This window comes from Microcaecilia unicolor, chromosome 3 (genome assembly GCF_901765095.1).
Source record: "Microcaecilia unicolor chromosome 3, aMicUni1.1, whole genome shotgun sequence".
NCBI classification, from domain to species: domain Eukaryota; kingdom Metazoa; phylum Chordata; class Amphibia; order Gymnophiona; family Siphonopidae; genus Microcaecilia; species Microcaecilia unicolor.
The window spans coordinates 72377178-72403238 of NC_044033.1; the positions used below are offsets into that span (position 1 = coordinate 72377178).

The 26061-nt window shown below is 46.0% G+C and overlaps 1 protein-coding gene across 1 annotated transcript in view; it reads left to right on the forward strand.

Annotated features, from left to right (window-relative positions):
* PTPN14 (protein tyrosine phosphatase non-receptor type 14) overlaps positions 1-26061 on the forward strand; it is a 231772-nt gene that overhangs the window by 159324 nt on the left and 46387 nt on the right. Inside the window, 3 exon segments of the mRNA XM_030196037.1 lie at positions 4671-4759; positions 16231-16318; positions 19264-19346. Coding sequence (XP_030051897.1) covers positions 4671-4759; positions 16231-16318; positions 19264-19346 — 260 coding nt within the window.

Sequence of the window (26061 nt, forward strand, 5' to 3'; positions counted from 1 at the left end):
TATGCTCACAGTTTCATTAGAAACCCCCACCCTCCCCCCTCCGCAACACACACACTAAATTTAGGAGCCTAAAAAAGTGGATGGCAGATTTAGGGCAGGAAAAAAATTAGGCATGTAAATTGGGACTTCTAAATCTAGGCAAATAAATGACAGGTAGGGGTCCTGACTGAAATAGAGGACAGATTTAGGGCTTCTTTTACAAAGCCACGCTAGTGATTCCAGCACAGCAAATGAGAGGAAGCCCATAGAAACCGAAGGGGCTTCCTCTCATTTGTTGCGCCGGGAATCGCAAGCTCAAATTAGTAAACAAGGCCCTTAGGCACTTAACATGAGCTCAGATATTTTTTTTCAGGGTAATTTTTAAATTGACATCTTCTGTTCCCCTCTTGCCTGTCCTCACCTTCTACTTTTCCTTCCATCCCACTTCTTCTCCCTTCTGTCTCACCTTTTTACTTCACCCTTTTCCTTTCTACTTGTCTCTTTCCTTCTCACCCAGCCTTCCCTTTCCCTTCTCATTCTTCTCATCTCTCACTCTACCCTAATTCTAGCTTACCTTTTGGTCATCCAAATCATCATAAGTTGAAGAGTGATCCTTAGAAGCACTGGCACCCCTGAACAACACAGTCATAAAAGAGAGATTTGCAGGCCTGTCAGCTATATTATATGCAAATCTCTCTCATGCATATTCATTAGGAATATCCTGAAAACCCAACTGGCTGGTGGTCCCCCAGGATAGGTTGGAGAACCATTGATCTAGAGGGTAATTCTATAATAAGGTATCTGCTATAGGTGCTGATTATGACACTTACACTTATTTTATAAAGAAAAGTAGGTACCGTATTTTTCGGACTATAAGACGCACCGGACCATAAGACGCACCTAGGTTTTAGAGGAGGGAAATAGGAAAAAAAATTTTCCTTTTTCCCTCCTCTAAAACCTAGGTGCTCCGGTGCGTCTTGTCCGAGTTCGGGATCGCCCTCCCCCCGGCCCTGTCACCACTTCTCCCCTACTCACGTCACGCGATGTTCCCTGGTGGTTTAGTGACGTTGGGGCAGGAAAGAGCCCCCTCTTTCTTGCCCAGCGCGCTGCTCTCCGTCCTCCTGTATGCTGCCTGACGGTCTCGGCGAGATTCAAAATGGCCGCCGAGAATTAAAGTCTCGGCGGCCATTTTGAATCTTGCCGAGACCGTCAGACAGCATACAGGAGGACGGAGAGCAGCGCGCTGGGCAGGAAAGAGGGGGCTCTTTCCTGCCCCAACGTCACTAGACCACCAGGGAACATCGCGTGACGTGAGTAGGGGAGAAGTGGTGACAGGGCTGGGGGGAGGGCGATCCCGAACTCGGGGGGAGGGCGGGAGGGAGGGAACTCGCTACCTTCGGAATATAAGACGCACCCCCCATTTTCCTCCCAAATTTGGGGGGAAAAAAGTGCGTCTTATAGTCCGAAAAATACGGTACTTACTTTTTCTTTATAGAATACTAGCTTAAGTGGCAGAGAATGCACGGACATCTAGGCACACCCAGGTACACTACCCTATAGCTGGTATAAACACTCACTCCAGGAACAAGAGAAAACCAAACACTTCTACAGGCCAAATAAGAATAAAGGAGTGGAAGTGACCACAAAAAGTCTGTTCCAGGAGGATAGATAAAAATTGTATTCACAAATGCAGAATCTGAAATTTAGTTCATCTAATGCAGTCCATATAGAGGGGCATAATCGAATGGAAACGCCTATCTCCATGGGCATTTATCTCCGAGAACAGGGCCGTGAAGGGGCGGGCCGAACTGTATTTTTGAAAAAATGGACGTTTTTGAGCTGGGCGTTTGTTTTTTTTAGCGATAATGGAAACTAAAAACGCCCAGCTCAAAAACGTCCTAATCCGAGCCATTTGGTTGTGGGAGGGGCCAGGATTCGTAGTACACTGGCCACCCTGATATGCCAGGACACCAACTGGGCACCCTAGAGGTCAGTGCGGTGGACTTCAGACAACGCTCCCACATGCATAGCTCCCTTACCATGGGTGCTGAGCACCCAACCCCCCTCCCCCAAAACCCACTACCCACAAATGTACAACACTACCATAGCTCTTAGGGGTGAAGGGGGCACCTACATGTGGTTACAGTGGGTTTTGGAGGCCTCCCATTTACCAGCACAAGTGTTACAGGTGGGGGGGGGGGGGGGGATGGGCCTGGGTCCACCTGGCTGAAGTGCACTGCGGTACCCACTAAAAGTGCTCCAGGGACCTGCATACACGCAGGCCTCTAGGACTGGTTGCTGCTATATAACATTGGCACACCAGTTGACACCTGAAGACTAAGCTCTTCGAAAACGTCCTTTATTGGAATAACCGCCTTTACTCACAGTTTAACTGCAGATCAGAGGTTGTGCCCCACTGGCAACGAGTCTCCCTGGTACTGAGATGAGCAGTAGGTCACAGCTGGCAGAATGCTGTACAATGCCCTCTTTCAGCCACATTCAAGGGAAGAACTAAGTTCTGTAATGTGGCTAACACAGGAAAGGGAACTAAAACTGGCTTACAAAAATGGCCACTATCGCGTGGACTACAACAGGAAACACAACAGGGCACACTCTGACCCAGTAGGCAGGGGGAAAAGCACCATGGGAGAAGAGCCTACCAACTACCAACATCGTGAGACTGTAACACAAGCTAATGAAATCACGGAGCCCAATACCCTACACCCACCACAATGCAATGCTGATGTGACCCTGTACTGCACCCGAGAGCCACATTTGACCCAGGGAAAGGCTGTGACAGGATCGAACACATTCTGCTGTCATTGAGGTGGGTACGGCATTTGAGGCTGGCATACAGGCTGGGAAAAAAGTTTGTAAAGTGGGTTTTTTTTGGTGGGAGGGGGTTAGTGACCACTGGGGGAGTCTGGGGAGGTCATCCCCAATTCCCTCCAGTGGTCATCTGGGCAGTTGGGGCACTTTTTTGGGACTTGTTCGTGAAAAAAAAGGGTCCAAAAAAAGTGACCCAAAATCGCGGTAAAAACGCCTTTTTTTTCCGATTATCAGCTAAAGATGCCCATCTCTCCTCGGCCGATAGCCACGCCCAAGTTCCGCCTCCACCACGCCTCCGACACGCCCCCGTCAACTTTATTCGTTTCCGCGATGGACTGCAGTTGGAAACGCCCAAAATCAGCTTTCGATTATACCGATTTGGGCGCCTTTGCGAGATAAACGTCTATCTCCCGATTTAGGTCGCACTATAGGCGTTTTTCTCTTTCGAAAATAAGCTGGATAATAATCCAGCAGATGCGTTGTTTCAGTCGTATTAAACATATACTGTGTAGATGGACACTACATGGACCACATTTTGACAAATAAGGCTTCCTCAGGAGTCCTCAAAAATGTAAAATAAACCAAAGTTAATTGCAGTGCAAATAATACATAAAACATGACAGAGAGACCCGATAGCCAGCGAAACATAAAAACATAAAGCCAAACTGGAAAATAAGATGTATATGATATGTGCAACAAAAAAACTTCTATTACAAATTGTTTTGATTTACACGGCATTTACACTACGTAATAGAAGCTTTTCTGTTGCACATATCACATTCATTTTATTTTCCATTTTAGTTTTGTGTCTTTGATATTTCGCTGGATATCTGATGTCTGTCATGTTCTGTGTATTATTTACACTGCAATTAACTTTGATTTATTTTACATTTTTGCGGACCCCTGAGAAAGCCTTATTTGCTGAAATACAGCTCCTGTAGTGTCCATCTGTAAAGCATATGTTTTATAAAATTGAGACTGTGCATCTGCTGGATTATTATATGTACTGCATTAGATGACCCAATTTGAGATTATGCATTTGTGAATAAATTTTTTTTTATCTATCTTCCTGGAACAGACTTTGTGGTCACTTCCACTCCCTTTTTTTGTTTATTCTTGTCAATGCCCACACCTACATGTATACATGAACATGCATAAATTAGAGCATTCTATAATTTACATGCATAAATGTGCATTCCATCCATGCTTCACCTATTCACAGGCCCACTGACAAAATACATGCTATCAAATCATGGCTTACACTTTTCCACTAGTCGGGTATTCTGTAAGAGGATATTTACATGCATCAGCTCCCACTTACACGTAGAAATAAGTAGAATAACCATATACTCACATGCTTGCCACATAAAGCCAGGCAGCTCCTTACAGAATTACCCCCTTAGTGACTGTAGTCCATAGTAGTGTAGTAGTTCTCGAATACTGTTGTCAAGATGCTCAACCAGGGCTGTTTTTCAGATTACCTGCCTTGACCATTCACGGGATAAATTTGCATATGCTTTGGTATGCTTGGCATACTTCTGCTTACCTTGTGGACTGTCTCCATGGCACTGATGTAGAGAATTACATAGTGCACAGCATCTTATGGATAGTTTTAAATTCAGGGGTTTGCAAGCGTTATGGCTGTTCATTAGGGAAAATTTGCTCATCCTGGTAAGAAAATGCTTGCAATGTCCCCACAATAGGATTATTTCTGTAATCAATAGTAGTAAACTATGCTAGCATCAGAAAGGCCCAGCATGTTGTTCTGAAAATAGATAATAAGCAGTGATTTGGTAAAAGAAAGCTTTTCCCCTTTCAATGTGTTCCTCTCAGTCAACAAACTGCTCATGCTTTTTGTCCAGGACAATCATGGAAGCGGTATCATTCTCAGTATTTTCTTCATGGGAATTTTTGTGAAAAATCGGATCGGAAGAACAACAGTAAGATACAGGTAATGATGAATAAACTTTCGAACCAAACAGAAAGCAGAGAAACTTAGGAGTCTGTAATCTATAACAGATGAGATTTCCCTTTGATAAAATTGTTTCAAATCCAGTGGCGTACTGACTCTCAAATAGACGGTACAAGGTTTTCCCTATATTGTTTGTTTATTTAAAAAAAAATGCTTCTCAATCCAGTCCTTGAGGCATTACCAACCAGTTAGGTGTTCAGGATATCCACAGTGAATATGCATGAAGAGATTTGCATACTGAGGAAGGCAGTGCATGCAAATCTATCTTGTGTGTATTCATTGTGGATATGCTGAAAACCTGACTGGCTCGGTGTACCCCAAGGACTGGGTTGAGAAACACTGATTTAAAATACTTACAGACTGTCTTCCCAGTCTCTCAAGGATCATTCAAAATGGTTTATAATCATCAAACATTAAAAGGAGGACTTCAGGGTTATCTTCACCACCTCCTGCTGCAGTCCCAGGTCAGCTAGGACACAGATATTGGGGCTGCTGGTGGCAGAGATTGATCTCAGTTTTTCTCTCCGCTGTATCAAAAGCAGTATATGGATGGGAAGAGATTGGACCCTTTTGGTGCCTCTGCTGACACTTCATCTTACACAGGATGATTGGACAGAGAGCAGCGGCAGCTTCAACCTGAACAGGTTGAGGGGGTGCTTTCTGGGGAAGAGAGGGAGTTGGTGTCCTGGAGTGAGTACGTGGAGGTTGCTGGAGAGGAGCACTTTCTTGGGCTTCCGTGGGTTTGGTTGTTCTACGAGGTGCTTTCTGGAGAAGAAAAGGAGCCAGTGTCCTGGAGCGAGTACTTGGAGGTTGTCAGAGAGGAACACTTTCTTGAGCTTCTGCAGGCTTGGTTGTTCCAGGAGGTGCTTTCTGGAGAAGACAGGAAGCCAGTATACTGGAGTGAGTAGCTGGAGATTGTCGGAGATGAGCTCTTTCTTGGGCTTCTGCGGGCTTGGATGCACTAGGAGGCGTTTTCTTGAGAAGAAAGGGAGCTGGTGTCATGGAGTAAATACCTGGAGGTTGCTGGAAAGGAGCACTTTCTTGGGCTTCTGTAGGCTTAGGTGTCCCAAGAAGTGCTTTCTCATAGGGCAAATGTTTTTGTTTATTAAGTTTAAGAGCAACTTGTATATTTTCGTTGACCCTCTCAACTTTGTTTCTTTTTAAATATCAGATCTATGTTGGGATGGGGTGCTGACATTTTGGAATTAGGGTTAAGGGATAGATTTGGTTCCTGAATCTTCTTTTGAGAGCTGTAGTAGAAAGTTGTTGGGTGTTTTCCCCTTTTTATTATGGTTTTGCTGTCTTGCATGAATAGTGATTATACCTTTCTGTGTTATGTTTCAAGATGTATTAATATATGAATAAACAAAGTATGTGTGGACAAGGTCCATAAATAAATCTTAGCCATATAGACTTGGGTGTCTCCACCTCTTATGTCTGAAACTGAGTGATTATGGAACAACTTTCTGGTCATATTTGGAGACAGGATGCTGGGTTGAATGGACCATTGGTCTCTCTCAGCATGGTGATATTTGTGTTATGTTAGATCTTGTGTTTGTTGATTAGAAATTGAGATGGAATATTTTTTTCTGTTCTGTCTTGGCAGAATGATATGTTATTGTTACAGCTCCTGAGCTAAGTTATATTGTTCATCACATGGACAGACATTACTTGGCAAGAAGTTAAAATGTTTTAGGGGTATGCATGCCAAACATTTTCATTTTGTTTAGTAGGGATATGCATGGCCAAACAAATTTCAGATCATTGTTGGATTTTTCTGACTTTTTCCTGATTTTTGGATGCTTTATGGTTTGTGTCACAAATTCATTTTAATATCATTTTTGTGCTTATTTTAGAATGTTAACATGTACAAATTAATTTAGTGCTCATTAATTTGTAGGTTTACACATGTACAATTGATTTTGCATGCATTAAAATTCTTAAGGCGCTGATTACCTTCTAATGATCCCACATCCCTATTGTTTAGCTTCCCTTGCCATTTACATGGTTTTGTGTAGGGATTTTTTTTTTCACTTTGGGGCAATATTGTCAATAGCACACACTATCACAATAGTGTGTGCTGCCAATCAGTGGTGCATAATGTTGAGAAATAGCATATACTATTGATGACATGGGGGGAAAAAGCACATTTTGGATTTTTACCGTTCATTTTGAATTGAAAACAATATGAAACAACATAGGACATATAATTTCAAAATGAATGCACATCTGTATACGTTTTTATTCTTCCCAAATTTTTTCAGTGTTATAATCTAGATTTCTGAAGATGACAATTAAAGAAGAAACAGTGACTGGGGAGGGAGAAGGCACATACACAATTTGACTTGTATGCCCAATTCTATATTAAGACTTCTGAATCTTAGCATTACCTGATAGGTCAGACTTCCTTTATTTGCTTTTTGTTTTCTTCTATTCACCTTGTTGTATAATAGCAGGCAACTTACCAGTATTGATCTGGAGAGTCCATAGTCTGGTGGTTCCAATACAGCTATTCTAACCTGTAGTACAATACTGCAAACTTCCAGCCATTAGGCCAACTGAGGTGGGGGCCTTAGGTGGCACTAATTATCTTTTCCCCTTCATTCCTCAACTTCCTTCCACAGCCTACCTCCTTTTCTTTGTTTTGTTTTTCAAAAGGCGGCAGGGGCAGTGATCCCCATACACTGTCCTGCTGCTGGCATTGGTGTCTCCTGTACTGTGGCCCGCCTCTCTGACTTAACTTCCTGTTTCCTCGGAGGCAGTACATAGAAGACGGCGGTGCTGGCGGCAGGGCAGCATACGGGGATTGCTGCTGCCTCTGACTTTTGAAAACAAAAAAAGAAGATGGGGGAGAGATCCTAGACCGCAGCTGGGGGTAGGTTGGAAGGAGTTGGCAGCAAAGGCATAGCTAGGTGGGGTGCCAGGGAAGCGACCACTTCCCCAAACTGACTTCAGACAGCGACAGCGCCTATTTTTCAGGCAGTCCGTCGCACCTACGCAGTCCGTGCGTGTGCCTATGTGGTGTACGTGTACGCCTCTCTGCTCCCCCTGGCGTCATAACCTAGCTACGCTTCTGGTTGACGGGTGGGGAGGGCGGCAGCTTGGGTGCCATTTCATCCCTGCCTCAGGTGGCAGATTGCCTTGGCCTGCCCCTTCTTCCAGCTCTTCTCCTACCGCTGTCCTCCTTATGTGCCTTAAGCATGCTTGAATTCTGTCACAGTACTCATTTCTACCATCGGTACTGGAAGGTTTTCCAGCCATCTACAGCTGTCTCAGTAACAGTGTATTTTCTTTTGTTTCCTTTGAACCTTTGTCCCGACAGCTTCATATCATGATCCCTTGTCAATGAAATAAATTTTCTATGGAAATTTACCCTTTCTTGTTACTTATTGAATCTTTTCAAATATTTGAATTTTTCTGTCTCATGACCCCATCCATTTTTTACTCTAGTAAATACATTTCGACTAGTTTGTTAAGCTTGGTACATATCAAGAGTAATTTTATAAGGTGGTGCCTAGTTAAAATGCCAGTGGTAGGCATCGACATTTACACTAGCTCTAGAGCTGGTGGAACTATCCATTCCAATATTTGTCAAGTATGCAAATAAATTATAATATTTTATAATCTACATGCATGCTTGCATATTTCACCGTCACTCCACCCAAATTCCACCTTGTGCATGCCCACCAGCAAAGTGCATGACATCATTTCAAAGCATTATTAGAAGAGATAATTTATGCATGTATGTGGCCATGTGCTTAAATGACTAAACTATCCCAAAGTGGTTGCATACTTTACCACTTATAGTACACATTCCCCTCCCCTTATAAAATTACCCTCTTCATATTCATTTTTTCTATGTTTGGGCCAGTATCACAGAGTGTGATGCTTTCAAGGTGGATGCGTACAGATCCTAAGAATACGCTCTTTCCAAAAAGTTGGCTTAGTTCTTGGGAGCGAGTAGCCCTTGTTATTTTTAGTGTAGAGACTCTGCCGTTAAGCAGTTCTTAGTCTAATCACAGTGAAATTCCATGTATGTTAAATCTCTGCAGACTTCATATTTCCCCCCGAAGGCCTCTTTTACCAAGGTGCAGCAAAAGCAGCGGCGTACTAAGGGCGGGGCGGTGGGGGCGGTCCGCCCCGGGTGCATGCCGCTGTAGGGGTGCAGAGAGCAGCTGCACGCCTGTCGGCTCCGCTGGTTCCCTGCTCCCTCTGCCCCGGAGCAGGTTACTTCCTGTTCCGGTGTTCCGGGGCAGAGGGAGCAGGGAACCAACAGCCGCGCGGCTGCTCCCAGCAGCTAAGTATGCACCCGGGGGGGGGGGGGGGGGGGGGTGTGCATCGGTGATCCGCCCCGGGTGGCAGCCGACCTAGGATCGTCACCGAGTAAAAGGGTGCCTGTGCTGGCATCAGCTCGTGTTTTTGATGCGTGTCAAGGTCCCCTTTTACCTCAGCGGGTAAAAGGTATGTCTTTTTTTTTTTTTTGAGGAAATGGTCGTTCTGTAAGTGAAGCACTTGCCGCATGGTCATTTCTGGGGCGAACCCTTACCTCCACCCATTGAGGTGGCAGTAAGGGCTCCCGTGCTAACACAGCGATAAACAGGCAGCATGTGGCACTGCCCAGTTACCATCGGGTACAAAAAGAAATATATTTTTGTAGCGCCGGATATGACGGCACAATGGGGGTGGGAACTACTGCATTGGGCTTACCGCTGCTTTGTAAAAGCGACCCCAAGTGTTTTGGTAGCTTTCACTATAATAGGTATCTAGAGGATAATCCTTTCTTCTTTGTGCCAGCCGGATTTGAATGTGAGATTTAGGGCCCCTATTACAAAGTGACGATAAGCCCAACACGGGCTTACCGCTCGCTAAAAAGGAAGTACCGTGAGGCTACTTCAGCAGCCCAGCGGTAGTTCCCACCCCCAGCAAGCCATCATATCTGGCTAGAAAAATATATTTATTTTTATAGCACCAGTGTGTACCCGGCAGTAATTGGACAGTGCTGCACACTGCCCAGTTACTGCTAGGTTAGCATGGGAACTCCTACTGCCACCTCAGTTGGTGGCGGTAAGGGCTCCCCCCCACGAAATGGCCGTGTGGCAAGTGCTTTCCAAATCTGAGTTCAAAACAAGCTACAAGTTCAGATACACAAGCTATTTCCCTGTCCATCTTATGTCAAGGGAGTTGGGCATTTCGTTTGCTTTGGACCCTAAATTTTGTCTTTTAGGATTGTGTAACAGACGGGGACATGGCAATCCAGATTTAAGTGAATTTACCTAGTGACCACTAAATGGTGCGAGATCTGGAAAAGCTGACTGATAGGCATTAAGGACGCTGTGACCAGACACATGAAGAATGGATCTCCCCAGATGACTCTGCTTCAGTTGCGGCCCTTTGTGGCCCTTTGCCATGGAGGTTATCTCTTCTCCCACACTCCCTGTCCAGTTGGCCGCGGTGGAGGCGTTGGGTTACTACTCTCGCCCTCCTGTAGTTTCCAACCCCTCCTCATACCACAGTCTCACTGCTTCTCATCCTTTGAATCCCACTCCATCCGGCTATTCTACCCGTTGCCACTCAGAGTGGCAGTCATTTACCGCCCCTCTAATAAATCCCTCTCTTCCTTCCTCACCGACTTCGATGCTTGGCTCTCCGTTTTCCTGGAACTCTCATCTCCGTCCCTCATTCTCGGAGACTTTAACATACACACTGATGACCCATCCGACCCTCACACCTCTCAGTTCCTCACTCTAACATCCTCCTTCAACCTCCAGCTGTGCTCCACCACCCCTACTCACCGTGACGGCCATTGTCTTGACCTCGTCCTCTCCTCCTCCGGCTCACCCTCCAATTTCCACGCCTCGGCTCTTCCTCTCTCCGATCATCACCTGATCACCTTCACACTTCTTCACCCCCCCCCCTCAGCCCCGACCAACTTTAACCACTACCCCCAGGAATCTCCAGGCTATTGACCCCCCCACCTTAACCTCTTGTATCTCTAATCTCCTCCCTTCCATCATGTCCTCCGAGACTGTCGACAAGGCTGTCTCCGCTTATAATACCACTCTCTCCTCTGCTCTCGACACCCTCGCACCATCCACCTCCCGTCCTACAAGGCATACTAATCCCCAGCCTTGGCTGACCCCTTGCATCCGTTACCTTCGCTCCTGCGCCCAATCTGCTGAACGCCTCTGGAGGAAATCTCGTACCCACTCGGACTTCCTTCACTACAAATTCATGCTATCCTCCTTCCATTCCTCCCTATTCCTTGCAAAACAGGACTATTACACCCAATTGACCAATTCTCTCAGCTCCAACCCTCGTCGTCTCTTCGCCACCCTTAACTCCCTCCTCAAATTGCCCCCTGCTCCCACTCCCCCCTCACTCTCTCCTCAATCACTGGCTGATTACTTCCGCGACAAGGTGCAAAAAATCAACCTTGAGTTCACTAGCAAGCCACCTCCTCCTCTTCAGGGCCGTGCCGATGCGGTAAGCGAGGGAAGCGCCGCAGGGGGGCGCCCACCTCTGGAGGGCGCCACCACGGTGCTTACCCTCGCCCCGCGCCGCCGAGGACTTTAAATTACCTCGGTCGCAGGCTGCAGCAGTGTCGGTGAAAGCGCTGCCGACGTCTCCCTTCCCTTGCACTCATTGGTTCCCTCAGTGTCCCGCCTTCTTCTGACGTCAGAAGAAGGCGGACACTGAGGGAACCAAGAGCGCGGTGGGGGCGGTCCGCCCCGGGTGTCAGCGGGTGGGGGGTGCTCCGCTCCCGCTGCTCCCACCCTACCTTCTTAAAAAAAAAGAAATCAGTAAAGCGGCGTGGCAGGCAGCGCAGCTTCGCGTCTGCCCTGCTTGTAAAACAAGTAGATCTCCTCGTCGGGCCTTCGCTCACTGGGTCCCGCCCTTGAGGAAATAGGAAGTTACCTCAGAGGAGGGCGGGACCCAGTGAGCGAAGGCCCGACGAGGAGATCTACTTGTTTTACAAGCAGGGCAGACGCGAAGCTGCGCTGCCTGCCACGCCGCTTTACTGATTTCTTTTTTTTTAAGAAGGTAGGCTGGGGGCAGCGGGAGCGGAGCACCCCCCCCCCCCCCCCCCACCCGCTGTCATCTCGACGGAGCTGGTAGTCGGGTCGGATCAGGGGTGCCCAGATGGCAGAAGGGGATGGGGAGGGGAGCCCAGATGACAGAAGGGGATGGGGAGGGGAGCCCAGATGACAGAAGGGGATGGGGTGCCCAGATGACAGAAGGGGATGGGGAGGGAGCCCAGATGGCAGAAGGGGATGGGGAGGGGAGCCCAGATGGCAGAAGGGGATGGGGGTGGGGTGCCCAGATGACAGAAGGGGATGGGGTGGGGAGCCCAGATGGGAGAAGGGGATGGGGTGCCCAGATGGGAGAAGGGGATGGGGATGGGGAGGGGAGCCCAGATGACAGAAGGGGATGGGATGGGGTGCCCAGATGACAGATGGGGAGGGGAGCCCAGATGACAGAAGGGGATGGGAGCCCAGATGACAGAAGGGGATGGGGAGGGGAGCCCAGATGGCAGAAGGGGATGGGGTGGGGAGCCCAGATGACAGAAGGGGATGGGGTGGGGTGCCCAGATGACAGAAGGGGATGGGGTGGGGTGCCCAGATGACAGAAGGGGATGGGGATGGGGAGGGGAGCCCAGATGGGGAGGGGAGCCCAGATGGCAGAAGGGGATGGGATGGGAGCCCAGATGACAGATGGGGAGGGGAGCCCAGATGGCAGAAGGGGATGGGGTGGGGTGCCCAGATGACAGAAGGGGATGGGGTGGGGAGCCCAGATGGCAGAAGGGGATGGGGTGGCCAGATGGGAGAAGGGGTTGGGGTGCCCAGATGGGAGAAGGGGATGGGGAGGGGAGCCCAGATGGGGTCTGGGGCTGAAAGGGGAGGCCCTAATGCAAGGCATGTGGATGAAGGGAGCTGGAACTGGGGGCTGAAAAGGAGGGTAGGTGGGATAAGAGGGCTAGTACTGGGACTGGGGGGCTGAAAAGGGACAAGAGCTGAAACTGTGGGGACTGGGGGCTGAAAAGAAGACAGGGAGAAGTGGCTGGGCTGAAGCTCGGGACTAGTGAGAGAAAAGGGCTGGGTTTGAAACTGGGGGCTGAAAAGGGGACAGGGAGATGTGGCTGGGGGGCCGAAGCTCAAGACTGGTGGGAGAAAAGGGCTAAGGCTGAAACTGGGGACTGGTGGGATAGTGGGGCTGGAACTGGGGGCTGAAAAAAGGGGCAGAGAGAGGGGACAGATCCTAGATGGAAGGGGGAGTGAGAGGGAGGGCAGACCCTAGATGGATGGGAGAGGGAGGGCAAATGGTGGATTGAGCGGACAGAGAGAAAGGGCAGACAGTGGATGGAAGCGATAGAAAGGGCAGACAGTGAATGGAAGGGGGAGAGAGAGAGGGCAGACAGGGGCAGATGGTGGATGGAAAGGGCAGAGATAGAGGGCAGATGTAGATGGAAGGAGCAGGGAGAGAGGGCAGACATTGGATGAAGGGGACAGCAGAGAGGGCAGACACTGGATGGCAGAGAGAGAACAAAGACAGATGCTGGATGGAAGGAAGGAAGACAGTGAAAAGAAGATGAGGAAAGCAGAAACCAGAGACAACAAACTGTAAATAAAATATTTACTTTTATTTTTTTGCTTTAGGATATAGTAGTATTGTAGCTGTGTTAATAAATGTTTATAATAGGTAATCTTTTTATTGGACTAATTTTAATACATTTTGACTAACTTTCGGAGAACAAAACCCCCTTCCTCAGGTCAGGATAGGATACTGTAACAGCACTATACTGTATTGACCTGAGGAAGGATGTTTTGGCCTCTGAAAGCTAAATGTATTAGTCCAATAAAATGGTATTATTTTATTTTCTATATTTGTTTTATTTCTATTTGTTAATTTGTAAAGTGGTGATTGGTTCTTGTTAGTTTTTTTCAAATTTACATCTGCAGTCTTTATATTTTGCACAGTACTAGGGGACATTTTCTGTTTCTGTGGTGTTGCATTGTATGCAGAGTCTGGCATCTTGGGGGTTCAGTTTAATTTTTGTCTAGCGTTTGGAATATGTCCACTTTGAGAATTTACATCTGCTATCTTATTTTGCAATGTATAGCAATTTGTTTCTAAGAATATTGCTGACAATTCCTGTCAGTGTGGCAAGTGGTGAGCGATCATTTTCACCGGGGGGGGGGGGGGGCGCCAACTGATAGTCTGCAGGGGGGCGCCAGAGACCCTAGGCACGGCCCTGCTCCTCTTCACCCTTTAACCTGCTCCCTCAACCAAACAACCCAGGCCTCTTTCTCCTCCTTTCCTGACATCATCGAGGAGGAAACCGCCCACCTTCTTTCCTCCTCGAAATGCACCACCTGTTCCTCTGATCCCATCCCCACCAACTTACTCAACACCATCTCTCATACCGTCACCCCGTCCATCTGTCACATCCTTAACCTCTCTCTCTCCACTGCAACCGTCCCTGACACCTTCAAGCACGCCGTAGTCACACCTCTCCTCAAAAAACCATCACTTGACCCTACCTGTCCCTCCAACTACCGCCCCATCTCCCTCCTACCCTTCCTCTCCAAAATACTTGAGCGTGCCGTTCACAGCCGCTGTCTTGATTTTCTCTCCTCTCATGCCATCCTCGACCCACTTCAATCCGGCTTTCGCCCTCTACACTCGACAGAAACAGCACTCTCTAGAGTCTGTAATGACCTGCTCCTGGCCAAATCCAGAGGCCACTACTCCATCCTCATCCTCCTCGATCTATCCGCCGCTTTTGACACTGTCAATCATGATTTACTTCTTGCCACACTGTCCTCGTTTGGGTTCCGGGGCTCTGTCCTTTCCTGGTTCTCCTCCTATCTCTCCCACCGCACCTTCAGAGTGCTCTCATGAATCTTCATCCACCCCCATCCCGCTATCTGTTGGAGTTCCCCAGGGATCTGTCCTTGGTCCCCTTCTCTTTTCAATCTACACCTCTTCCCTAGGCTCTCTGATCTCATCTCATGGTTTTCAGTATCATCTTTATGCTGACGACACCCAGCTTTATCTATCCACACCTGACATCACCGCGGAGACCCAGACCAAGGTATCGGCCTGCTTATCTGACATTGCTGCCTGGATGTCCAACCACCACCTGAAGCTGAACATGTCCAAGACCGAGCTCATCGTCTTTCCACCTAAACCCACCTCTCCTCTTCCCCCACTCTCTATCTCAGTTGATAACACCCTCACCCTCCCCGTCTCATCTGCCCGCAACCTCGGGGTCATCTTCGACTCCTCCCTCTCCTTCTCAGCGCATATCCAGCAGACTGCCAAGACCTGTCGCTTCTTCCTCTTTAACATCAGCAAAATTCGCCCTTTCCTTTCTGAGCACACCACTCGAACTCTCGTCCACGCTCTCATTACCTCTCGCCTTGACTACTGCAACCTACTCCTCACTGGTCTCCCACTTAGCCATCTATCCCCCCTCCAATCCGTTCAGAACTCTGCTGCACGTCTTATATTCCGCCAGAACCGATATACTCATATCACCCCTCTCCTCAGGTCACTTCACTGGCTTCCGATCAGATACCGTATACAGTTCAAGCTTCTCCTCCTTACCTACAAATGCATTCAGTCTGCTGCTTTTCACTACCTCTCTACCCTCATCTCCCCCTACGTTCCCGCCCGTAACCTCCGCTCGCAGGACAAATCCCTCCTCTCAATACCCTTCTCCACCACCGCCAACTCCAGGCTCCGCTCATTCTGCCTTGCCTCACCCTATGCCTGGAACAAACTTCCTGAACCCCTACGCCAAGCCCCCTCCCTACCCATCTTCAAATCTTTGCTCAAAGCTCACCTCTTCAATGCTGCCTTCGGCACCTAACCTTTTGGAAATCTAGACTGCCCCACTTTGTCTGTACACTTGTCTTTTAGATTGTAAGCTCGTTGAGCAGGGACTGTCCTTCTATGTTAAATTGTACAGCGCTGCGTAACCCTAGTAGCGCTTTAGAAATGTTAAGTAGTAGTAGTAGTAAGAATGGACTCACTTATGGCACATTATAACCACAGGGGAAGGGATGGGGTAGAGGGACTTTTAGATGGTGGTGTTATTTTTAGGAACAGTAATAATTCCTCTTTTTGTGATTTTATTTCAATGATATTTGAAACTGGGCATGTGTTGCTGTTTCTCAAGTGGTGTGCATTTTGTTTTATAGTTCAAAATATGAACAAAAATCTAGAGATACAAAATAACATTTATTTCTCTGTCGTCCAAGTGGACTCACAATCTATGTTGTACCTGAAGCAAATAAGGGATAGACTGCTCGTCCACTTCCTTTCCTTGTACAGGCCAAGTTTTATGTAAAATAGCTATCCATTTCTACTGCTGCTGATAAGTATTGGCATCGGTGCAGCATTTGATTTTCCAAAATACCCTTTCTAACAGCACCTCTCTTCTGCAGGTGGGATGACATTGGGAACATAACACATAACAAGTGTTCAATTGCCATGGAGTTAACTGGAAAGGAAGAGACTGTGCTCTTTCACACTGTAAGTGGCATTACTAAAATGTTTCATGACAGGTGTTTCTGACGCTCCAGAAGAGCTTGTGTTGCTGAGCTGCCCACAGTCACTTTGAAAAAAAAAAAATGTGACCGTCTCTGGGAAAAGGTGACTAACGTAGTGGATCCAAAATGTTGAGAATGGCCAGTTTTCCATGTTATGGGTCCGTAAGTAGTCTGAAAAAGTTACATGTTGAATTTCTGTAACTTTTTATAATTTTTTTCACATAAAAGAATGAGGTTTGGACTGTTGTATTATAAATTGTTTGCTCTAACTGAATTTATTAAAACCTCATTTTTTTGTTTCTGGTGACGTTAGTCACCTTTTTCCAGAGATGGTGCGAAATGAGAACAGAGGCTAGCTTGCTTGTCCACGAATATAGTGCAGTTTACAAGCTCTGTCTGCTCCATCCTATCTGAAGCATCAGTTCCTATGCTGCGTTTCTGCACATTGAAAGTGGATTACAATACAAGTCTGTGTTCTCACTGCTTGTGACTTGTTGATGTCATGAGAAGAAAGAATAGAGTGCTAGCGGAAGAATCCTCATTTAGTGAGCAGTAAACAAGGATTTTGCATATAAAGAATTGAACAGTGTAGCCTAGAAGTTCAAGCGGAGCCAAAGTTTCAGTTGCACGAAAGTGACTTCAGTATAAAGAAGCTCAGGGATGCTCTTAAGTGTTCTTGCTTGACGCATGTGTTTTCAAATTGTCCAGTGTTTACTTTTCTCTTATCCTGTTCTTTGCAAGGAATACAGAATGTTCTTTTGGCATTCGTGTACTGTGGTGCCTGTGCTTTGTCTCTTGATTAAAAGTAGATATGGGGGAGCTGGAGCAATGGCCGTATTCCAAGAAAAACAAAAGAAAAAAAACGAGTTTGTGCAGACCAACAGTATATAAAAATATATATCGGTCAATATTCGTTGCTATTTAACCAGGAGAGGCTCCTACTCAGTTAAATAGTGCTTACTGGGTCCCGGGCTAATATGCCATGGCACCAACTGGAGAGTGCCACTGGATATTATCACAGACCACTGCAGCACTATCCAGGCGAAGGGCAATTCTATAGACACCTGTATGTACACTCCTCTTGCACATATACATTTCTAGAATACTAGCGCTTATTCGCAAAAATATACACGTATCCTAAACGCTATTCTGTAACAGTGTGCCTAGCTTATATAGCGCGTAAATGCAACAGAGTGTACACACGGGCAAGACATGGGCAGAGGTGTAACTTACAGAATATTGTAATTACACACGTTGCCAGTTACACACATAACTAGCAGAAAACTGTAAGAGGCCCTTTTACCAAACTGCGGTAAAAAGTGGCCTTCTGTGGGTCCTTCCCACTGATTTTCTGCGTGGGTAAAGTGGCCGATTTTCCCATTAACGCATGACCATTAACGTGTGAGCCCCTACCACCACCTATTTTGTAGGAGGTAAGGGCTCACGTGCTAATCATGCACTAATCAGTTAGAGTTTGGCTATGTAGCTTCACTAACTGATTAGTGCATAACACGCCTACTCTCTGCCCCCAACCAACCCCAGCACTAAAAAATGAAATCTATTTTTTAACGCGTAGGAAATGCGTGCTGATCACAAAATTACGACGTGATACCTGAGCGTCAGTGCTTAACACATATTAGTAAAAGGATCCCTGAGTTATGCATGTCCATGCCACATTTATGTGTTCGCAGTTACACCAGGTCTGTGGCTGCTGTAACCACAGGTGCATGGGAGATGCTAGTATTCTATATTGGAATCTGGGCACCCAGGTTAATGTATAGAATAGGCTCCTACCATGGGTCTTTGGTGTGCCTAAATGAAGGGCACCGTTTGTAGATTTCTATTTATTTATTTGGATTTTGCTCACACCTTTTTTAGTAGTAGTGCAAGGTGAGTTACATTCAGGTACACTGGGTATTTTGCTGTCCCTAGAGGGCTTACAATCTAATTTTGTACCTGAGGCAATGGAGGGTTAAGTGACTTGCCTAAGGTCACAAGGGGCAGCAGTGGGATATCAAGACAGGTGCTCTAACCACTAGGCCACTCCTCCACTTCCCCGCTCCCTTAGTGCAGGGGAAGCCCAGGGGCAGAATCTGGGCAGTCCCGAAGTTATCCAAACATTGCCAGTATTCAATGGAAAAACCCACCCAGACGTCCTGCGGTGTCCTCAAAAGGAGGACATGTCCAGGTAAAACCGGACATATATGGTAGCCCTACTCCAATCTCCTCAATACCACCCTCAGAATGTTTGAGCAGGAGCACTTGAAGGAGTGAAAGGCAGAGAGCAATAACAGTACCAGGAAGTTTGGAGGGGGGGGGGGGGGGGGGGAGAAGAAGAGTGTAATGGCACCAGGTGAGTAGGAGGGAAGAGGAGAGATTGATATGTATTTATTTATTTACCACCTTTGAAGGAATTCACTCAAGGCGGTGTGCAGCAAGAATAACTCAACCGTATGCAATAGACAATTACAGCACTTAGCTGGTGAGGGAACTTATCTCATGACAAAAATTTGTCTAGCCAGTTTGATAAATCTAACATTTGCACATCCCTGTTCTAGTTTTCATCTTCTCTTGGTATCAGGCTTGGAGTTTTTCTCCACATTTTTTTTACTGGTGATCCTAACAGTGTGAATGAAACCAGGTTTTCCTCTAGTTTGGATATAGTATTCCATTACAGCAGAGTGAGCTGGTGATGAATGGCATGTGTCTCTGTGGTCCGCTTTCTGTTTGTGGCTTGAGACCTGCATATTGTAGCAGGCGTGACCTTACTGATCTGCTCTGCCTAAGATGGCTCACAGTAGCCTCATGGCCATCATCTTCATTCTTTTAGAATATTTGTTGTAGCTGAACGCAGGCCTTGCAATGGAAATGTCCATTAAGTTGCATTTTGCTATGTTACCTGATTACATTTTTTTTTAACTTTTACAGGATGATATGGAAAATGCCAAATATATTTCAAGGTTATTTGCTGCCAGATATAAGTTTTACAAACAGCATAAAATCTGCACAGAGTGAGTATCTGCTTTCTTAACTGCTTGCTGTCTTGTATGTCTTGCACTGGCTTTTTTACGAGTGTCGTTTGAATCTTTCCCTTGGTTTCCTCCAGATACAAGCATCTCTCTTAACCAGCAGGAGTGATGCACAGCTAATTTGATTCTGTGATGAAGTAGGAACCAGTTTTATATAACCGATCCATATCAATTATTAAAGGATAACAGTTATGGGGTGGGGGCAAGAGGCTCCAGCATCGTGATTAACTCATTGGAATAAGACTCAGGACTGACTCTTGTGTACTGACTCTCTGTGCCATGGGAGCAGTTTTGAAAAACCCACACAGTGTGCAAAGTGCATGGTTTTGTTTATCCCTAGAACCGTAGGTAGATTTTCAGACTCAGGGCTGTTCAGGTAGGCTGTGATTGTGATTTAGATGCTTTTTAACTGCAGAAAATTCCCCAAACCTCTGATCTAACTGCCTAAATCTGTAGTTAAGCTTCTAGTGAGCTTCTAGAGTGTTTTGAAAACTATATATTGATCTCCGTCTGTAGTAGGGGTTTTAGGTCACTTTGAGTGATTTTTAATAATAATTTTTGTGATAATTTTTCCCATACTTCCCCTTTCTTTCCGAGCACTCTACGAAAACCCTCATCCACACCCTTGTCACCTCTCATTTAGACTACTGCAATCTGCTTCTTGCTGGCCTCCCACTTAGTCACTTCTCCCCTCTCCAGTCGGTTCAAAACTCTGCTGCCCGTCTCGTCTTCCGCCAGGGTCGCTTTAGTCATACTACCCCTCTCCTCAAGACCCTTCACTGGCTCCCTATCCGTTTTCGCATCCTGTTCAAACTTCTTCTACTAACCTATAAATGTACTCACTCTGCTGCTCCCCAGTGTCTCTCCACACTCGTCCTTCCCTACACCCCTTCCCGTGCACTCCGCTCCATGGATAAATCCTTCTTATCTGTTCCCTTCTCCACTACTGCCAATTCCAGACTTCGCGCCTTCTGTCTCGCTGCACCCTACGCCTGGAATAAACTTCCTGAGCCCCTACGTCTTGCCCCATCCTTGGCCACCTTTAAATCTAGACTGAAAGCCCACCTCTTTAACATTGCTTTTGACTCGTAACCACTTGTAACCACTCGCCTCCACCTACCCTCCTCTCTTCCTTCCCGTTCACATTAATTGATTTGATTTGCTTACTTTATTTATTTTTTGTCTATTAGATTGTAAGCTCTTTGAGCAGGGACTGTCTTTCTTCTATGTTTGTGCAGCGCTGCGTATGCCTTGTAGCGCTATAGAAATGCTAAATAGTAGTAGTAGTAGTAGTAGCTTGAATGATATAAAGGAGTGAAACTCTCAAGAAATTTGAGGGAAGCAGTAAAAGAATGGGAACATCATAGATAAGGATTTCAATTATTCATTTATTTAAGCAGATAGAGGCCCAAACAATGTCTCTCTTTCCCAGACAGCAGAAACTGTGTCTAGTCAGGGAAATAAATTTTCTCCTTTAATTTATTAAGGAATAGGATAGTCGTGACAGCATTCAGCTGCAGAAGCTGGGCCCCAACGTATACAAGAAAGGAGAAGACGAAAAAAGAAAGCACAAAGTGTCACTTCTTAAAGAAAATAGAGTAACAGTTATAGAAAAAGAGGGCAAAAATGGGTAAACGTAGTAATACTTATCTGATATTACTGTTCTTAAGGCCTGAAGCTGATGTAGGTTATCCAAATCTGTTTGAAAGGAAAAATTTGTACATTAAACAGAAAATTATTCATTACCCATTGAGTAAAAGGAGAAGTTATGTTAACTCAAATTTTGTGAAAAACATAAGAATTTTGACTTCACTCTAATAGCATTTTGCTGGCTCTTAGTTGGAATCCAAATAAAATTTGTAAACATTTTGTAACACCTGTCTGGTTCTTGGACTCAAAAATTCGTTTAGGGGTCCTTTTACGAAGGATACGTTAGTGTTTTTAGTGCGCTAAGTGCTAGAGACACCCATGGGAATATATGGGCATCTCTAGTGTTTAGTGCACGCATATTTAACGTACACGCTAAAAATGCTAGCGTGGCTTTGTAAAAGGACCCCTTAGTTTCTTATTCCTCCTTCCGGTTTTGAAACAAAAAGACGAGGTTAGTATAATTGTACATCTCTGTTGGGGTAATTCTGAGGACTTAAGGTATTTGGCTTGATGGCAACAAAAATACAACAGTGGTAATTAGTAAAGTCCTCAGTTTAAGCCTGAACTAGAGGAGTGTTACATAGAAAATGTGGTAAATTGAATTTTAGTTAGGTTGCTGCTACCATGCACCAGTGGTGATGGTGCAAGTTCTGTAGATAGCATTCCTTCAGTAATGCTCCCTGAGTTCTTTCAGAGCCCTTAGCTCTCAGAAGTTGTCTGACGCTAGTCTAAGTTCTGAACAAAACCTTTATACAACACACCATTTTGAGGTTGTTCAAATAAATCTTTTACTGGGTAAGTCAGTGCAGTTGAATAGCTTGGCAACAGTTCATTTCCTCTGGCTCCAATTCCAGCAGGGAAAATAAACAGGATAGACAGTCCAAAAATAATTCAAAGTCATTGTCAATGAAATCCGCAACACCACACACTAGGGGTATCTTCCTTTACCACCCTCTGTTCTGGTTACTGTTTGAGTTCTTTCCCATTTGTCCTGGTTGCAGACCAGTTCTTGAAGCACTATCTCCTTCTGCTAAACAGATGAGCTCCTGCTGAATCTTAGCAAACCACAGATCCGAAGACTTTCTCCTTGCAGGGCACTTATTCAGGGTGACTGACAATAAAATATCCTCTGATCAGACAGTTGAGACATTCTTTAATGAGAGCGAGGAACTAACTCATTCACCAGTCTTCACCTCTGGGTCCTCTCATCCTTAAGATTTCCTTGGATCCTAAGAGCACTCTTGCCTGAGTCTCTACATACTTCTAGGACATTGCTTGTAACACCTCCCGTTTTGGAAAGTGCCAGGTAACACTATAAGGGCAATTCTTTAAATTGGCAGCTCAGTCTGGACGCCCCAGTGCTGTGCGCTTAGTGTCAATTCTATGACTGTATCTTTCGCCAGGATTCTCTTAGTAGAATATTAGCGTAAGGTTGGCATTAGTGTGTGTCCTCTTAAGCTATGTCAGTGGGAGGTATGAGTTGGCACACATAGATTTGCCAAATGATGCACATTCAGGAAGAGAACATCTACAGGAACCAGTTCTGTGGGTGCCACTTGGTGCTAAGCACCTCCAGTATTGAGCAAGATCCTTCATTGTGCCCAGGGAGGGGTAATTTATATTGCTTATTGCACACCCTATTACTTTGAAATGTTGGCACCTGTGAGAGCAGCTCATGAGGCATTAAGGGGAGAACATTTCCTGGGGCATCTGGAGAAAGAAAGGAGACTGAGAATTTGGAAAAGGGAACTAAAGAACATAAGAAAAGCCATGCTGAGTCAGAGCAGGGTCCATCGAGCCCAGCACCCTGTCTCCAAGAGAGCATATTCCAAAAAATGCATTTATTTCCCATAGATGATTTCCAGGGATGAGCAGTGGCTCCCCAAAGTCTACCTGGCTAATAATTTTATATGTACCTTCCCTCAAGGAACTCGTTCAAACCTCTTTTGAATTTCTTTATTAGTCACTTTGACCACATCCTCTGGCAAAAGATTCCACAACTTTGTGCCACCTGAAAAGAATCTTTCTAAGTTTTTCTATCAGCTGGTCATTTGTTTCATGGAATGTCCTCTTGGGTGACAGGTTAACCTGTTTCCTATTCGATTGTTCCACCATGCTCATAATTTTATAAACTATCATATCCTCTCAGAAACTGGGGTGTAGACAGAAACCCAATTTTGAGTGTGCCTGAGCCCGAAGTTGGGTGGGCATGAGAACCACGTCCCCCGGTGATTGCGCATGTCTCAACTCCACCCCTTCCACCCTCCGTACCTTTTAAAGCCTTTATTTCTTTGCTGGCAGCATGCATCGACTCGTACACGCTGCACCACCAGCCCAAGCCTTCCTTCTGACCTGGTCTTGTCTATGCGGAAACAGGAAGTTGCATCAGAAGGAAGGTTCGGGGTAGGGATGAATAGGTGCTGGCAAAGAAATGAAGGCTTTAAAAGATAGGGGAGGGGAGAAGTTAAAGGGGTGGAGTTGAGAGACATGGAATGCAAGGGAGGGGAAGGAAAGATACCTGGAGCCTTCAGCTAGCAGGGCTTAGGACAGAATGTCTTGTGTGTTTGATTTCTATCCTTATTATATGGTGGTTTCTGTTAATCTGCTTTGACTTGTTTGTTCAAAGAAAGAAACAGAACAGCAAAATCCAAATAAAAAATAAAATGAACTTGGTGACTTTTGACTATCCTGCTTATTTTCGAAGGAGATCGCCGGCCATCTTCCGACACAAATCGGGAGATGGCCGGCCATCTTCTGAACCCGGCCAAATCGGTATAATCGAAAGCCAGTTTTGGCCAGCTCCAATTGCTTTCTGTTGCAGAGCCGGCCAATGTTCAAGGGGTCGTGTTGGCAGGGTAGAGAAAGGCGGAACGGGGGCGTGGTTAAGACATGGCCAGCTTCGGCTGATAATGGAAAAAAGAAGGCCGGCTCGGACAAGCACTTGGCCGGCTTCACTTGGTCCATTTATTTTTAGGACCAAGCCTCAAAAAAGTGCCCCAATTGACCAGATGACCACTGGAGGAAATCGAGGATCACCTCCCCTTACTCCCCCAGTGGTCACCAACCCCCTCCCACCCAAAAATAAAAAAAAAAAAACATTTTTTTGCCAGCCTCTATGCCAGCCTCAAATGTCATACCCAGCTCCCTGACAGCAGTATGTAGGTCCCTGGAGCAGTTTTTTGTGGGTGCAGTGCACTTCAGGCAGGTGGACCCAGGCCCCCCCCCCCCCACCTGTTACACTTGTGGTGGTAAATGGGAGCCCTCCAACCCCCCCCCCCCCAAACCCACTGTACCCACACATGTAGGTGCCCCCCTTCACCCCTTAGGGTTATGGTAGTGGTGTAGAGTTGTGAAGAGTGGGTTTGGGGGGATTTGGGGGGCTCAGCACCCAAGGTAAGGGAGTTATGCACCTGGGAGCAATTTTTTAAGTCCACTGCAGTGCCCCCTAGAGTGCCCGGTTGGTGTCCTGGCATGTGAGGGAGATCAGTGCACTACAAATGCTGGCTCCTCCCATGACCAAATACCTTGGATTTGGCCGGGTTTGAGATCGCCAGCATTAGTTTCCATTATCGCCGGAAACCGATGCCGGCCATCTCTAAAGTCGGCCCAAATGCTGAGATTTGGCCGTCTCCAACTGTATTATCGAAACGAAAGATTGCCGGCTATCTTATTTCGATAATATGGTTGGGGCAACGCTTTACAGGGCCGGCGCCGTTCGATTATGCCCCTCTATATGGACTAGATTCTATTTATGGCACCTGAAAAATCGGTGCTGAAAAAATTTCTGCCCTGTCATAGTCTATAAAGTGCACCTAGATTTAGGCGTGGTTTATAGAATACGCCTAGTGGCCATGCCAGTACCTAACTCTAGGCACGTGCAGAGCAGGTGTATTCTATAACCCTGCGCGTAAACTTTCAGAACACCCATGAACCACTCATTCCATGCCCCTTTTTTATCAGCACTAATTGGCATTAATTAGAATTTACACACAACACTTTACAGAATACGCTTAGCATGTAGTGTGTGTAAATTCTAATTCCAGTTAGTGCTGATAATTGATAATGTTCAATTATCAGCGCTGATTAGCTTGTTAACCAGTTAGGTTATGCGCATTGTTATGGAATATATAGAACCTGGGGATATATGTGTAAGATGAGAGACTTTTTCAGACTAAGAGGGAAAGTTATCAATGTGAGCTATTTTAAGATGGGTTAACCCAGATTATTAGTACCTAGATCTCATTGCATAAAATGGGACCCATGATAAAATAGCATGAGTTAGTGGTAAAATAATGATAGCCCATGTTGATAACTGCACCCCTAAATTATCCTACCTCTGTGAACTCGCCTGTTCTTCTGATTATCTTTGGGGGGTTTTTTCCTTTTGGTTTGCATTCCTCCTTTTTCTTCACTTCTGAGAAACGCCAAGGGTGTCGTTCCAATGATGACCTGAACTAAGAAAAGAACAGAGGAGTGCACTACTGCCTTGAATAGCTTTGGTTAATACACAATAAATAAAAGTCACTTCATTGGCTGAACATCCTTGTCCATAAAACAAGCATTTGCAATAAATTTGGTCTTCTGTTCTCAGAAGGTGCAGAGCCACGCTGCTTTGTAGAATGCTGCACTTGATATACAGAAAAAAAAAAAGCCTAGGCAAAGGGGAACTGCCCATCTGCCCTGAGAATCTACCTCAGTGGGTCTGGCCACAGGCCACGTAAAGGAAACATAAAAGCAGATCTTGCACTACCATGAACCATTAATGAACAGAATTTGTAAAACGAAAAGCAGCAAGAAATGGGGAGGCAATACTTTTTTAAGACTAATAAACATTTAAAGACGCAAAACATCAGGACTTCTAAGTCTCTTTCCTTATACCTTTCAAATTTATGCTCAATGTTCACTTTGCTGTCAGGCTCGCCAGGCAAGATTATCATGTCCATCTGACGAACATTCTTGCCTCCAATCCCTGTTGGCTCCTTGCAACACTCGCCTCCCTTCACCAACTGCTCTGCTTCCCACCCCGTTTCACTCTCTGCACAGTTTT